The 13,722-nt window shown below is 41.6% G+C and overlaps 1 protein-coding gene across 5 annotated transcripts in view; it reads right to left on the bottom strand.

Annotated features, from left to right (window-relative positions):
• ARFGEF3 (ARFGEF family member 3) overlaps positions 1 to 13,722 on the bottom strand; it is a 98,618-nt gene that overhangs the window by 30,206 nt on the left and 54,690 nt on the right. For 3 of the 5 annotated variants that reach the window (XM_068938468.1, XM_068938469.1, XM_068938472.1), the window contains 7 exons: positions 11,327 to 12,237; positions 7,497 to 7,580; positions 6,130 to 6,296; positions 4,644 to 4,809; positions 1,860 to 1,967; positions 1,397 to 1,612; positions 1,032 to 1,142 (listed from right to left, as the gene is read on the bottom strand). In XM_068938468.1, coding sequence (XP_068794569.1) covers positions 1,032 to 1,142; positions 1,397 to 1,612; positions 1,860 to 1,967; positions 4,644 to 4,809; positions 6,130 to 6,296; positions 7,497 to 7,580; positions 11,327 to 12,237 — 1,763 coding nt within the window. The remainder of the gene's footprint in view (positions 1 to 1,031; positions 1,143 to 1,396; positions 1,613 to 1,859; positions 1,968 to 4,643; positions 4,810 to 6,129; positions 6,297 to 7,496; positions 7,581 to 11,326; positions 12,238 to 13,722) is intronic. The other 2 variants (XM_068938470.1, XM_068938471.1) reach the window with 1 other exon arrangement.

The following is a 13,722-nucleotide window of genomic DNA, read 5'->3' as shown; positions in this document are numbered from 1 at the left end:
AATCTTCTCTGTTAAGGAAAAAAGGTGTTGCGGATTTCATATTTATTTCAATAAAAAGATTTCATCAAAAAACTTTTGACAATAGACGCTCTTGTCAAAGCAAAACTAATCCTGTTCTTAACTACAAGCGTTTGGACGTCATTCTTTTTCATGAGAATCTCTGAAAAACTTCATTTTCGTGCTGTGTTAGAATGGAAACAAATTCTGAAGCTTTGTAAGCTTTCATAAAACAGAACCGTTGGCCTCTGGCCACCAATACTACCTCCTCTTTGCCTCAGGTATGGCCTGGCCAACTTGCTTCAGTCATATCTAGCAGAATGGTCAAAAGCTAGCTCATGCTGAGGCCTGTTCGGTTTTGTTTTCACTATAGAGATACTGAATAAAAGTACCAAGGAGGGCCATTTATGAACCGCTATGTTTTGTTATGGGTTCCTTGCTATTAGAAACCAGATGTTATCAGCCTTATTTTATGTACCTCTCCAACTAGCCATCAGAGAAGACAACAGACTTTACTACTTCCGCAGGGTTTGAAGTAGTGTTACAGAGATGCAGAACTTTTCGGCTGATATACAGGTAACAAATTTTCATTTATTTTAGCTTCATTTAGCACAGTTCAGACACAGTTTTAAATATCTGATGATGACAAAAGATGTATACACAAGCCACGGATAGGGACAGAACCTCAGCTTATAATATTGTCACACAACACATATTCAAAAAAGTATTATTTTTCTGATGCCCTCTGGTTGCATTAGCATCAAGAGGCTTAAAAACCGCACATTTTGAAAATGCAGTTGGCCTTATCTGTTGTTCAACTGATTTCAGTTCCATATAGAATATAATTACAGCACGACTTAATGCTAAGAACTGAGGACAGCAAGACCAGTACAAGTGAGTGATGCACAGCAGTGACATTTTCCTCCCTCCTCCTCCTCCTGTGTGTAGCTAGATACCATCCAGTTGCAATTCTGCTGGCACAATGAGATAAGGCAGACCATTTAACCACTTCAACCACTTTTAACCACAGTTACCTTGAGCTATAGCATCACTGGGCTCTTGGATTTCTTTTTCCTCTTTCTCTTCTTGGACACAGGAGGCAGCAGCCATTTGAGCAAGAGCAGATGCACAGTTGGCAGCAACCCCTGTGAAGCAGGAACATAACTACTGTTTAATCAGCATTTCCTCCCCAACTCTAGTAATAGGTGGTGTCAAGTGAAAGATGGCTGAATGTGTCTATGCTATGGGGTAAGTGTGCTCCATGGGGAGTCCTGCCATCCCAGTTCCTTGATCACCCAAGACCAGCACAGGATGCTGCTTTTTTCTTTCTCAAATTCCCTCTTGGAAAGTTACCATCCTATCTTATGAGCCTGCCATGACATCGCCAGTGCAGCAGTACCTAGAGCGCAGCTCAGTCGGGCTGCCTTCCTCAGACCATCCAGGCTCATGCAGATGGAGTCCTTCTCCTTCTGGTTCTGCTCCTTGGCTCCTTCTGCTCCCAGGATGAATGCCAGCCCCTTGGAGCTGCCTGCCATGCGGCCAGTCAGTGGTGTGGACAAGGTGTCAATCATGTTTTTCCAACAGCCAATTAAAAGGTATCGGGCAAAAGCAACTCCTGGGGTGAGAAACGTGTTATTACTTCTGGAAATTAACACAAGAGTAACTTTATCATCAGTGGAAAAAAAGTAAGTCCTATTCGTCCTCTGCATGCTGGACTATCCAACTTGTGTATAGGATGCACTGATATATTTCCCTCAACCCTTACGTTGCTGTTCTAAAACCCAATCTATCTGAATATATTTATGGTATATAACAACCTGCTGCAGTGAGACATACTTGTGCTTCTAATAGAGGCTTAATACCTGCAACAACAGAATCATCTGTCTTCCGGTTTTGGGAAAGAGGGGATTGTGCTGAAGCAGATGCCATCAATTGGCCACCAATTGCACTGCTTCCCAAGCCATCAATGTCTGTAAGAACGACAACAGCAACAAAAACAAACAAAACCAAAAGATTACTATTCAACATATGGACAGCATAAGGAAAGTGTCTCCTACTGGCTCCTTGTTCAAGTAAGTTCTAATGCTCCTGACTTCTCTGGCACACTTTTTAGTTCTCTTTTCTGGCAGCCTTGTGAAGCCTTGGTACAGACATGAGCTGTGGCATCATATGCTTTGCCCAGTATAACCAGCTTTTTCTTGAAGAGGGGAAATAGCCAGTGGGCTAAACCCCCTTGAACTTACACAGTCAGCAGAACTCTTGGCAAAGATTTCCTGGCATTTCTTACAGTTTAGGACTTCCTGCGCCCTTGAATCTCTAGGTTTCTGAGTACAGCCTTTCATATTTTGCCGAATCCTGTGTCTGGATGCTCCCAGATCTCAGTCTGAGTCCTCCAGATGCAATAGTATCTTATGTCCTAACCAGAGTTTTTTAGTAAGCCTATGTGGGTTCAACCTCAACAAAAGAAATGCAACTCTTTCTCCAACACAACAAAAGACCTACGTGAGAAACTTTTACTGGTAAAACTTAACTAGTCCAAGCTTCTCACAGATGTTTTAATGTTGGCGACGCCAGGTTGATTTCTGCAGCTGCCTTCTAGCAGCTGCTGTCAATCTCCTCCTTCTCCACGTACTTCAGGGCTGTTGTTTTTCCAAAGTTTTTCTCTCAGCTTCCCAACTGACTGTTTATTATTCCATTGCTAAGAGCAACACTGAGCTCAACAAAATCAGCAAAAAAATTTCAGAGCGGTGCCTTTTGATTACCAGTTAATGCCTTAGCTGAAGGTAGTGTTCTCCATGCATACACTGCTTTAATTACCTCTTTGAAGTCATACAGCATACGACATTCAAGCAGACAAAGCATTTTGAACCAATATAATGCCACAGACATCCATCTGCCTTTCAGCAGATCCCATCTGATTTTTCCCTCAAAGGCAGGTAAGGATTGTTTCAAAGCATTTGTCAGGGATGCTCCAGGCTTTCAGCTTCTCACCGGCACCATTTGGCATATCCCTGGCATAGCACAAATCTGAACCAAGGGAAGTGCAATCAGTGGAAGGTTTCCAGGATCAGCCTCCACTATTTATATTTGTATTGCACTACAGGCATAGCGAAGTGGCTTTGCTATGGTATCAAGAAAGCAGCTTAACCACTGTCACTAACAGATACCCACATCTGCTAGAACTGCAGCTAAGAGAATTAAATAATGTTTTCGTTCAGTGATCAAAAGCACCTTCCCCAGTCCTGAAAGAAAAAAAACACCGTGATTTTTTTTTAAATCTTAGCACTCCTTTGCCAATGGTTTCATGCCAAGCATCCATGGGAAAGATATCTCTTTCCAAATTGAAAAAGGGGAAAAAAAAATCTACTTCATGTTGTAGGAAATATTTTGTTTTGCAGTATTTTTTCCCTGTTACAAAGAAATTATGTTGTAGGCACACCTCTCAAGCACTATTTTGAAGCAGAAATCCAAGCTTTATTTTATTTATTTCAGACAGTTTGCTGGTTGATAGAACACTGAACATTACTGATCTATGCCAAACCACATTTTTCAAAAGAATACATTATTTAAATGAAGAATTTTATCTAATCTACTGGAATGTACTTCCCTCTTCAAAATAAGCTCCCCAACAGGCATGTAGTGACAAAAAATTTTGATGAACAAACTATGCTGCTAGAAGTCAACTGAATACCGGCCAGCTTTCTTCTGTAGTCGTCTGACCAGAATATGTAAAATTCCCCTCCACACATACATTTTAACGTAACCTTGGGCAACTTTTAAAAACTGCATCTTTCTGAAAGACAGCAGCACTGCTGAGGGGATGCTGTGGAACTCAAAAGCTGCAGACCACATCTGCATTTTGTGTAAAATGAAATAGTTCAGCTGAGTTCAGTGAGTCACTTAACATATAGATGACTGGAGAGGGAAGCGCTAGCATAGCAGCAGTGCTTTTCAGCCATATCCATTATGTATTCCCTATATACATCAGGGTCCTATACTGCAAATGATTTAAAATACAGTGTGTCTAAAAGCAACCAAAATTTGTATTTTTACAGATATTTTTTTTAGGAGTAGAGGTAAGTTAATGCATCCAAAAGCATCACAGGAGGTATATTTCTTCCAGAAATGCCTGAAGTCCATCTGTACCTCCTGAGGTTTTGGGCAGCAGCCTTTTCGATTTAGTGTCAGAGCTATTTTGGTCATACCCTGATCATTCATCTCAATTAGCAAGCATTCCTCCATGGGGAATAAGGAGGGAGTTCTGCTCATTTGGACCCTGAAAATAACTGACTTTGGGACTCTGCCATAACACAGATACAAACATATGCATCATGCAAACAGCACATTCCAGTCTATTCAGCTTTTGGTCACATTGGCCATAGAGCATCAAGACTACCAGTAAGTTTCAGGGGTTTGCTTGTCGTTAAACCCAGGCTTCAAAGGGTTTCCACCTGATCCAGAACAAACATTTAAATACCTGCCACAGTTAAGTCTGATTCCTTCTTCACTGGTACTTCAGTGAAACACCACACATTGCACGGTGACAAGCTTTTTTGTATGTTATGAAATCAAGTAGCATGTTATTATAGCTTGTTTTAGATGCATGCGTTTGGAAGTTAGCCTTGCCACTACAACACGGTACTGACCAGTTAGCATGGTTATAAGTGGAAGGCTGTGTTCTTCAGGGCTTCCCCAGTACCCAGCTTCCCCCAGCATGTTTCGTTCCAGTACTTGGTGGTACAGCTCTTCAACCCAGGTCTGGGAAAATACCATCAACACTCCACTGGACTGGACCTGCTTCATGAACTCCTTCTGCAGAGAAGCATAAAAACGAGATATAAGAAGAGAGTAAGTCCTACAGCATGAGCCTTAGCCACCAGATCCACTCCTGAGCATAAGGCAGAGCAACAGTGCAAACAAAATTATGCAAGAACAAGTATTAGCTGAGGATCACAATGTGTCTATACGGTGGAGAACAACGTGAACAAAGGAGCTTTCCCTTCTCTTTTGAGAGCTCATGCAAGATGCTAATCTTAATGGCAGTTTTTGCGCTCTGACAATGGGACACACTGATCTCTATTTCCAGAAGCTGGGGGTAGGATCTCAGCTCTAATAAAACGAAGTGGTGGCACCTAACGTTTCTTGTTTAGCAATTAAGCCCTCTGCACAGAACGGTCACCACAGATGCACTGGGGTCCAGTGAAATATCTGAACTATTTTCAACATTAGTTAGTTTATGCTCAGACCTGTTGTCCACACTGCCACCCCTAGAGAAGATTTTGAGTTACAGATTCGCTCTTATAGCTGCTAAAGAGCATGCTAGGACTGATGATGATGTTAAAAACCAATTGGTATGCAATTATATAGCAATTTTTGGTAATTATATAGCAATTTTTGGTATCTGCTAAAAACTGAATTCTTTTATATGAAAAGCACAGCAGTGATGATACATTTTGGCAGACTTTTTTCTTATGTTTTTGATTTTTTTGTTCCACAGTGTATTACCAATTTTTTATTTCTAGGAAAACTTTGAAATTACTCATCTTGGGCTGCTTAGCTGAAAAGCACAGCTTCAATTTTTGTAACTCCTGCAGCCTTCAAAAAAATTTTTAAAAAGCCCAAGAAGCTGAGAAATCCTAGGTGCCACAAAATTCTTCAACTCATATGACTAAATCCTAATTATTTTTCATTCAGATTCTACGCAAACTTATGTCTTCATCTGTATAAAGACAAACCGAGTATTAAGCAAGGAATTTGTCATTACGCTTCAAAGTGGCTGCAAGATGAAGGTATGTCACTTTGCTAACATGTGCCCTAAGAACATTTCCTGCATCACATGATGCTAATGAAGATTTGTTCTGAAGATGCAGTATCCATCTAAATGACTGCTACCTTACTGATAATCAGTAAGCAGCATTCGTTCCTCCCCGAACTACAGGGGAGCTATGTAATTCAGATGCATGATATTTATTATGCAAGATTCATTAGCAGCTTGGAGAATGCTTCATTTGCAATTATTATTTCTCCACTCAACAAGGAACATGAAGGACAACTATGTGTGTGGGCTGTTTTAAGTGAAAGGAAGCAAAACAATTTTTTTTTTTAGCAGTTTTCCTGTATTTCCCAACTCACCAGCAACACAGGGGCTTGGGCAGGCTTCTTTCTGTAGTAATCCGAGTTAGACAATTTTAGGTTGAGCAGCAGAGTGTAATGTGAGACCATGTAGAGACTATCTGCATTCATCAGAGTCTGGAAGCTGAAATTTGGGTTTCCCTCAAATCCTGGTGAGTGCATCATACCTAACAAAAACACAGTGTGAGCTTTCACATTTTACATAGATATTACCTGAAAAAAAAAAATTCAGAAACTAATGCTAGCATTTCAGCAGCAACAGACCGCTAGAACAGTTAACATATCGTTAGTCAAAGTGACTCTTATTAAATGTATTGGAATAGGGAGCAGAAAAAAAATTGTCCACCTAGAATGCAGTTCTGCCAGGCAGACTGAACACTCCAGCCACAGTCCAGCAAAGCAACATGATTAATTTTAAATACACATGGAGTCGCAGGATTCAATGGGATGACTGCCAGGCTTAAGTCAAAGGGCAAGGATACATCTGTGATGCTAACGGGGAAGGTGAGGTGGGAATGGGCAGAGGCAAAGTCTGTGTACTTATGTGAAACAGAGCATATAATGCACCAGATGGTGCTAAAGACGGACACAGACCTTTTAACCCCCAGTAAATCTGTTCCAGCTACGTGAATTGTTGGATGGGGACCGGAGTGCTCAGCACCTTGCAGGATCAGGCGCTCACCACCATTAGGTGATGGCCTAGAGTTTTGTGGGCAAATATTTGGGGTCAAGCTGGCTGGAACTTTTTACAAGTCCGAGCCCTGTTTAGTTCATGCAAGACCAGCTTTCTAGATACACTGAGCACTCGCAGCTCTGGCAGACCCATATTGCCATCTGCAAGTGCTCAGTACTCCTAAAAACACTGTTTGTATGAAACTACCCCTTATAGCCATGCTCAGTAGTATGAGCCCTTCTTCCCAGGTGGACTGAACTGCATATACAATTCTCCTCCGAGTTAGCTGACCTACTGGTGGAAACACATAAATCAAGCAGGAGCAATATTGAATCCCTGTAGTCTGAGCCATTAAAAAAAAAGAAAAACCCAGAAATATTCAAAAACCCCCATGACCCACGATATTTCACGGTTGTCACATCAGTTGTGAAATAAATTTATAGAACATCAATTAAGGAAGATTAACGAGTGAGATTTATCCTAGAGCAACATTTGAAATGAAACAAAAAACAGCTTCTAAGGTTAGTTACATGATAAAGTAAAGCTGTGTCAACTGTTAACTGCTGAAGTGGTTTCTTGTGAATATATTCCTCCCACCGTATAGCTCATGCCTGTTCTTAGACAAAATACAACAAACCATTAACATTAAAAAAAAAAGCCACACACAGAAAAAAAAAACAAATGTTTTTCTTGCCTCGTGAGGGTTTGAAAGCTCTGTGCTGCTGCCTTCTCGGACTTTCCACTGACGTCACTTTGGGGGCGTGGATAAGGTGAATAACTGTTTGAGGGCGGATTTAGAGAGAGAATAACTGTTCCAGGGTGGGTCTAACAAATGCATAACTGTTCAAGGGAGCTACCTGTGTGGAAGAGGGGTGATAGGGCTGGCCACACACTATATCCACACGGATTTCCATGTCTTTCTGGTAGATTTTCTTGTGGTGACTGTTAGCAGAAAATCTTCACCTGGTTTTAAAACCTTAACTATGTGCTTAAATGTAAGCCTATGAGGAGGTCTAGTGACACCTTCATCACCGAAGGCAAAGATATAACTTAACATTTTGCTGGATGGAGATCATGATATTTTCAGTACCTGGTATCTAGAATATACTGATTTGAGGCTGATATCTCTTAAATAAGTACCTCAGGAATTAGAATGGGCTAGAGGAATAAAAAGCCCAGGGCAGAGAGATATTTAAGGAAATGTGGACCAATCGCTGGGAAAAAAAAAAAAAAAAGCACAGCACTTAATTTTGCATTTAAAATATAAGAAAATTGTGCAACCTCCTATACAATGCTACTGCAATTAAAAAGGAAGTTGTATAATTGCACATAATAAAAGTGGCTACTAGCATATGCAAACTGAGCATGCATTCGAACGCTCAAAAGTGCTTGGAAAAATTTGGTCCCTAATTTCCTCTAAAATATGGGAAAAATACAATTTTCTCCGAGTACATTTGACAGATGCTCAGCTCAGCTCTCAAAAGGCAGAAGAGTAGCTGATGTGTAAACTTGCATTAATGCTTAACAACATAAAAGTCTTGCCACCAAAGGCTATGGAGGCAAAATTGAAGAGAGGTACTAAAAACGTTTGCTGTGATTATTCACACAGTGGCAGGCAAGTGTTAGAATTAACTCCTTAATACTGTAATTCATGAGAACAGCCATGCCTTTATTAAGAGAATACTGGTTACCAACTTTAATTATAAAAATCTGCCATTACAAAAATCTGTAATGAAAAATGAGGTTAGCACACTGCCTTAATGGAGACAACAGCTCATTTAAATTGGCAAGGTCAAAGGAGGTCTATGTAAACTGCAAACTTACTGCTTGGTACAAGTCAAGACAATATTGAGAATTTTTAGATAATTCAATAGTTTTTAGATAAAACATCACATTCCAATGTCACGAAGGATTTTTTTGGCATTGTTTTTATCTTGCAACAAGTAAGGAGGAACTTTCTGAGGAAAAACTAAAACTTTAGGTAGGAAGATTTTTTTTTAAACCAACTGACTGCAAAATCTTACTTTCCTGTAACTCTACATAGCTGACTTCGCTTTTTTTTTTTCTCTCCAAATTTCATCTGAGAAGCATGCTGATACTCTTCTGCCAGGGCCTCAAATTCCTGCCTCCTTTCACTGTTTTGCAATCCTATGAATACACAACAGTGTTACAACACTATTTAAGGACCTAGATTGTAGGAAAGACTATGAAATTGTATGCTAATACATTTCCCCCCCAAAACACAAGAAAAATTGTCAAAACAAAGCAGTTACATGAGGAATTTCAGCAGAAACACAAAAATACTGTTTCCGTATTGGCTGGTCTCAGAACTCCACTTGTTTCTTTTCTCAACTTGGTTCTTAACTGACTTTCCAAATGTGTTTTTCAGGAATGACATATGAATAGATGTTACAGATACTAGAAGCAGGCCCAGTTCCTTTAACACAGTCACCTAATTTGTGTCTGAACTTTTGGGGTTAATGAAGAAGTCCTGAAGGAAGTACTTAATGTTCCCTATACCAACAAAACAGATCGGTGTCTCAGAAGGTCTCAAGGGGAAGTTCCTACCCTCAGACACATGTATTTCAACTTTAGCAGGTCTCTCTCTACAGGTCGTTCAGACTCACCCCTCTCTCACCTAAGCAGGAACGCAAGCTCTTGGACTCACGGACTTTTGTTTAATATCTGAGGCACAAGTTAAGTGACCGTTTTAGCTGGACTGGGTCCCATTGCATATGTCCAGTTGAAACATGAACGGCCCAGATCTTGTGAGGATACAAAAATCACATCTCTGTAAGAGCCACATCTCTAGGAAAATGCCAGGACATATCTTCCAGACTATTTTAATACAGTAAGTTGGTACCATATTTTTGCATGATTTCTTGCTGATGGACATCTTCTAAAAATATCTGATCAAATCAGACTGGAAACATGGTGTACGTTTTCAAGCACAGAGTTAACCACAGAAATGGCATTCTTAGGAACATGAAGGATCTTCCCCAACTCAGCAGTTTAAGTCCAAGACTGGGTACTTTTTTAAAGGAGACGTAAAATCAGAAATTATGTGCTCGTGGAAAAATTGAGTGATATCCTTCCATCTTTCTCACTGTATTAGTTATATTGAATTATCCTAACAGCTCCTTTTAGTCTTAAGATCTAGAAGTCCAACACTTTAAAACATGCTAAAGAGACGTGACAGGCAAAAGGCTAAGATAAAAGAAGTGATACCTTAGTTTATGTATGAGGGAACAGGCACGCAAAAACTAGAGCTGGAGTTCTAGTACCAGTCTTTTGCTACAACCTCAAGATCATTCCTTCTTTTTCAGGAAAAAGAAATGCTTTGTGAGAGGAAGAATGTTTCTGAGCACCTAATTTAGGACTACGATTAATATAAATATCCCCTTTAAGATATCTCCTTTCTGTGATATAGAAAGGCCACTGTGTTTCTTAAGAGCACTGTTTGACGTTAACCTTCCTGAATTAGGGCTTATTTGGGCAGCATTTAAATTATGAATATCAGAAGAATCAGCTTATTTGTGTGGTGTTAATAAGACATTCACCCAGCTTCGTATCTAAATTATGCTTTAAGATGACAGGAGGCATCCCTTCAGACTCTGTAGGAGTTTAATGTGTGTGATAAGAGCACAAATGAATGAAGCAATGAAAAGGAGAGGAGTGATGGGAAAGGCAGTTGTGGTCAATTAAGTTAAAAAAAACAGAAAAATACATTTCAGTGAGCATTGTCACCTTGGACATTGTCAGCAAAACAAAGCCCTTCTACAAGTATATATATTTGTATACATTTTAAATACGCTATCAACAGGACAAACTAGCCTTCAAAGGGCCTTTTTTTGTTCGATTGACCAAGTCAAGCTCCCCAAGATTCTCACCGTGAGAGAACCGCAAGTATTTAATCTCTTAAAAATGTGAGATCTTTAACTATTTTTCACTCGGTCCGAGTTCTGAACTTGAGACTTCCTGTCATGATAGCTGGCAATATAGAAATGAATGAAAAGGAGGGGAATCCCTCCTCTTTTCTTATTCTTTCAAGAGTCTACAGCTGTGGGATTCTTTTTTGTCTTCTTTGCAAGGCTTGACAGTACATAGTAACGTACTAAGCTACTTGAATCTCTTTCAAAATAGGTGACGCCAACCCCAAAATTCATGCTAGCAGGTGACCCCCTCCTCTCCTTAATGGCAGGATATGCAAAATTTCTCAAAGGATCTTAATAAACCTGTGAAGAGGTACCTCACTATAGAAAATTTGCCTTCTCTCTCCAGGACATATGTCTCTGAAGACACAATTCAGAGTCTATGGATTGACCTCCCTTTGGATCAGGGCTTGCATGTTCATTTTGCTTCACCTTAAATGAAATGGGTGCTGCTGTAGTGAAACGTGCTTTGTAGAGCACAAACCTCCTTATCCTGGACGTGTTCTCTGAGGATTAGCTCCTACAAGAGAAGCTGTGTACAGTGCTGTTATAGTATGTATTTTGGTTAGACAGTAAATATCTGCTTGCAAACCTGAGCAGAAGGTTGAAGAGAAGCTCTGCAGTGCTTCATCCACCTCCTCTATGCTGGGGAGAGCTATAAGCCGAGGAAGAAGAGCTTCAAGTGACTGGATAAACAGCCGTGCACTGTGCTGATCTGCTTCCTGGTTTTTCAGCAATTTCAGAGAAAGCGCAGCAGTACGTAAGGACCTGTGACCTGGACAGTCCCGCGGTGTCTGCTCCTCATCAGCCAGGGAGCAATTGTCAGAGCCTATGTCTGAGACATCTGATCTGCCAGAGTCTTTCTCTGCTGCCATGGAATATTGGTCACATGAATCAAACTCAGTCCTAGAAAGGTCCTGGTCGTCTACACTGAAGTTACTTTCACTGTATCTGGATCCATATGACCGGGTCTTGCAGTCAACTGATAAGAAGTTAGTTATGTCCGGAAAGACTATGGTGTGGCTTCTTTGAACAACATCTGGTTGGTCAATGGTTTCGGACTCTGCTTCTCTGTAATGAATCTCTTTGCTTTCATGTCCAGCTGGAGATGGCAGTGAGTTTTTCTGACTTTCCAGATTATCCTCTGGAGTTGTTTGCCCCATATCCCCCTCTAAAGTGGTTTGACCGGTGTCTGTGGTAACACTAATGCTAATATCAGGACTCTTCTCATTTCCTGATTCCCAGGCAGGATGTTCTGAGGACAGGATGCGCCTCTGCCACCTGAAGTCAGCATCGTTGATCTCCATAGAGTCCCTGCTTGTCTCAGTCCCATCCTTCAATTCTTCCAGGCGCCGGAGCAGCAGGTGAATCTGCTCCTCACTAAGACCCCTCCCTTGGCTTAGCTCATCTAATGCTCCAAGCAAGGCAAAGACGCAGGACACTGAAGCATAACATGCTTCAATACCACCTTTGATGCAAGCTTCTGTCATCCCATCCATGATACTACAATTAAAACAAACACTTTTAAGTGATGCAGCCTATTCCAACAGCGAGCCCATGAGCTATCATCCAACACCATCCCTCCATATCCAAGAAAAAAAACCTAGAAATTATCCAGTAAGACTACTCCTGAGAAAAACAATTAGAATTTGAACAAAGGATTACATCTCCCATGTGGATATGGTCATTCTGTAAGGGGAGTGGCAATCAGGAAAACAGCTACCATACATTTGTAACAGCATATACCATGTCTCTCTCTACAGACAAGCACTTGCACTGAAAAAACAACAACCCTGAAGCTAAAGTTAAAGCCAGCTGCGTCCTGAAAATCATCTTACCTATTAGATCTGCAATTTGTAAGAACTAAAAATATTACCTGCCCAATCTGTCAATGTTTACATTTTGGAGTAGCTCCTTTGACCTCATCTGGGAAACATATGCCCAAACAAGCACATAGTTATCTGGTTGCAAGGTTAGGGCCCAGAAGCAAGAATTTGCAGCTGTAACCTAACATATTTGGTTATTTTGTGATCAATGGCACAGAGAGTCTAGTTGGAGGCCTGCAGCTAGCGGTGTCCCCCAGGGGTCAGTCCTGGGTCCAGTCTTCTTCAATGTATTCATCGGTGACCTGGAGGAAGGGACAGAGTGTACTCTCAGCAAGTTTGCTGATGATACAAAACTAGGAGGAGTGGCTGACACACCAGAAGGCTGTGCTGCCATTCACAGGGACCTGGACAGGCTGGAGAGCTGGGTGGAGAGGAACCTCATGCAGTTCAACAAAGGCAAGTGCAGGGTCCTGCACCTGGGAAGGAATAACCCCAGGCACCAGTACAGGCTGGGGGTTGACCTGCTGGAAAGCAGCTCTGCAGAGAAGGACCTGGGAGTCCTAGCGGACGACAAGTTGAGCATGAGCCAGCAGTGTGCCCTGGTGGCCAAGAAGGCCAATGGGATCCTGGGGTGCATCAGGTTGAGGGAGGTGATCCTGCCCCTCTCCTCAGCCCTGGGGAGGCCTCACCTGGAATACTGTGTCCAGTTCTGGGCTCCCCACTACAAGAGAGACATGGCACTACCGGAGAGAGTCCAGCGGAGGGCTACTAAGATGATGAGGGGACTGGAGCATCTCTCCTATGAAGAAAGGCTGAGAGAGGCCTGTTTAGCCCGGAGAAGAGAAGACTGAGAGGCAGTCTCATCAGTGTGTACAAACTGGGTGGTGTCAAGGGGATGGTGTCAAGAGGATGAGGCCAGACTATTTTCAGTGGTGCCCAGCAACAGGACAAGAGGCAACGGGCACAAACTGAAACACAGGAAGTTCTGTCTGAACATGAGGAAAAACTTCTTTCCTGTGAGGGTGACAGAGCACTGGAACAGGTTGCCCAGAGAGGTAGTGGAGTCTCCTTCCCTGGAGATATTCAAAACCCGCCTGGACGTGATCCTGGGTAATATGCTCTAGTTAACCCTGCTTGAGCTTGGGGGTTGGACTAGATGATC

Source organism: Struthio camelus, chromosome 3 (assembly GCF_040807025.1).
Source record: "Struthio camelus isolate bStrCam1 chromosome 3, bStrCam1.hap1, whole genome shotgun sequence".
NCBI classification, from domain to species: domain Eukaryota; kingdom Metazoa; phylum Chordata; class Aves; order Struthioniformes; family Struthionidae; genus Struthio; species Struthio camelus.
This window is presented reverse-complemented; position numbering and strand designations above follow the sequence as displayed.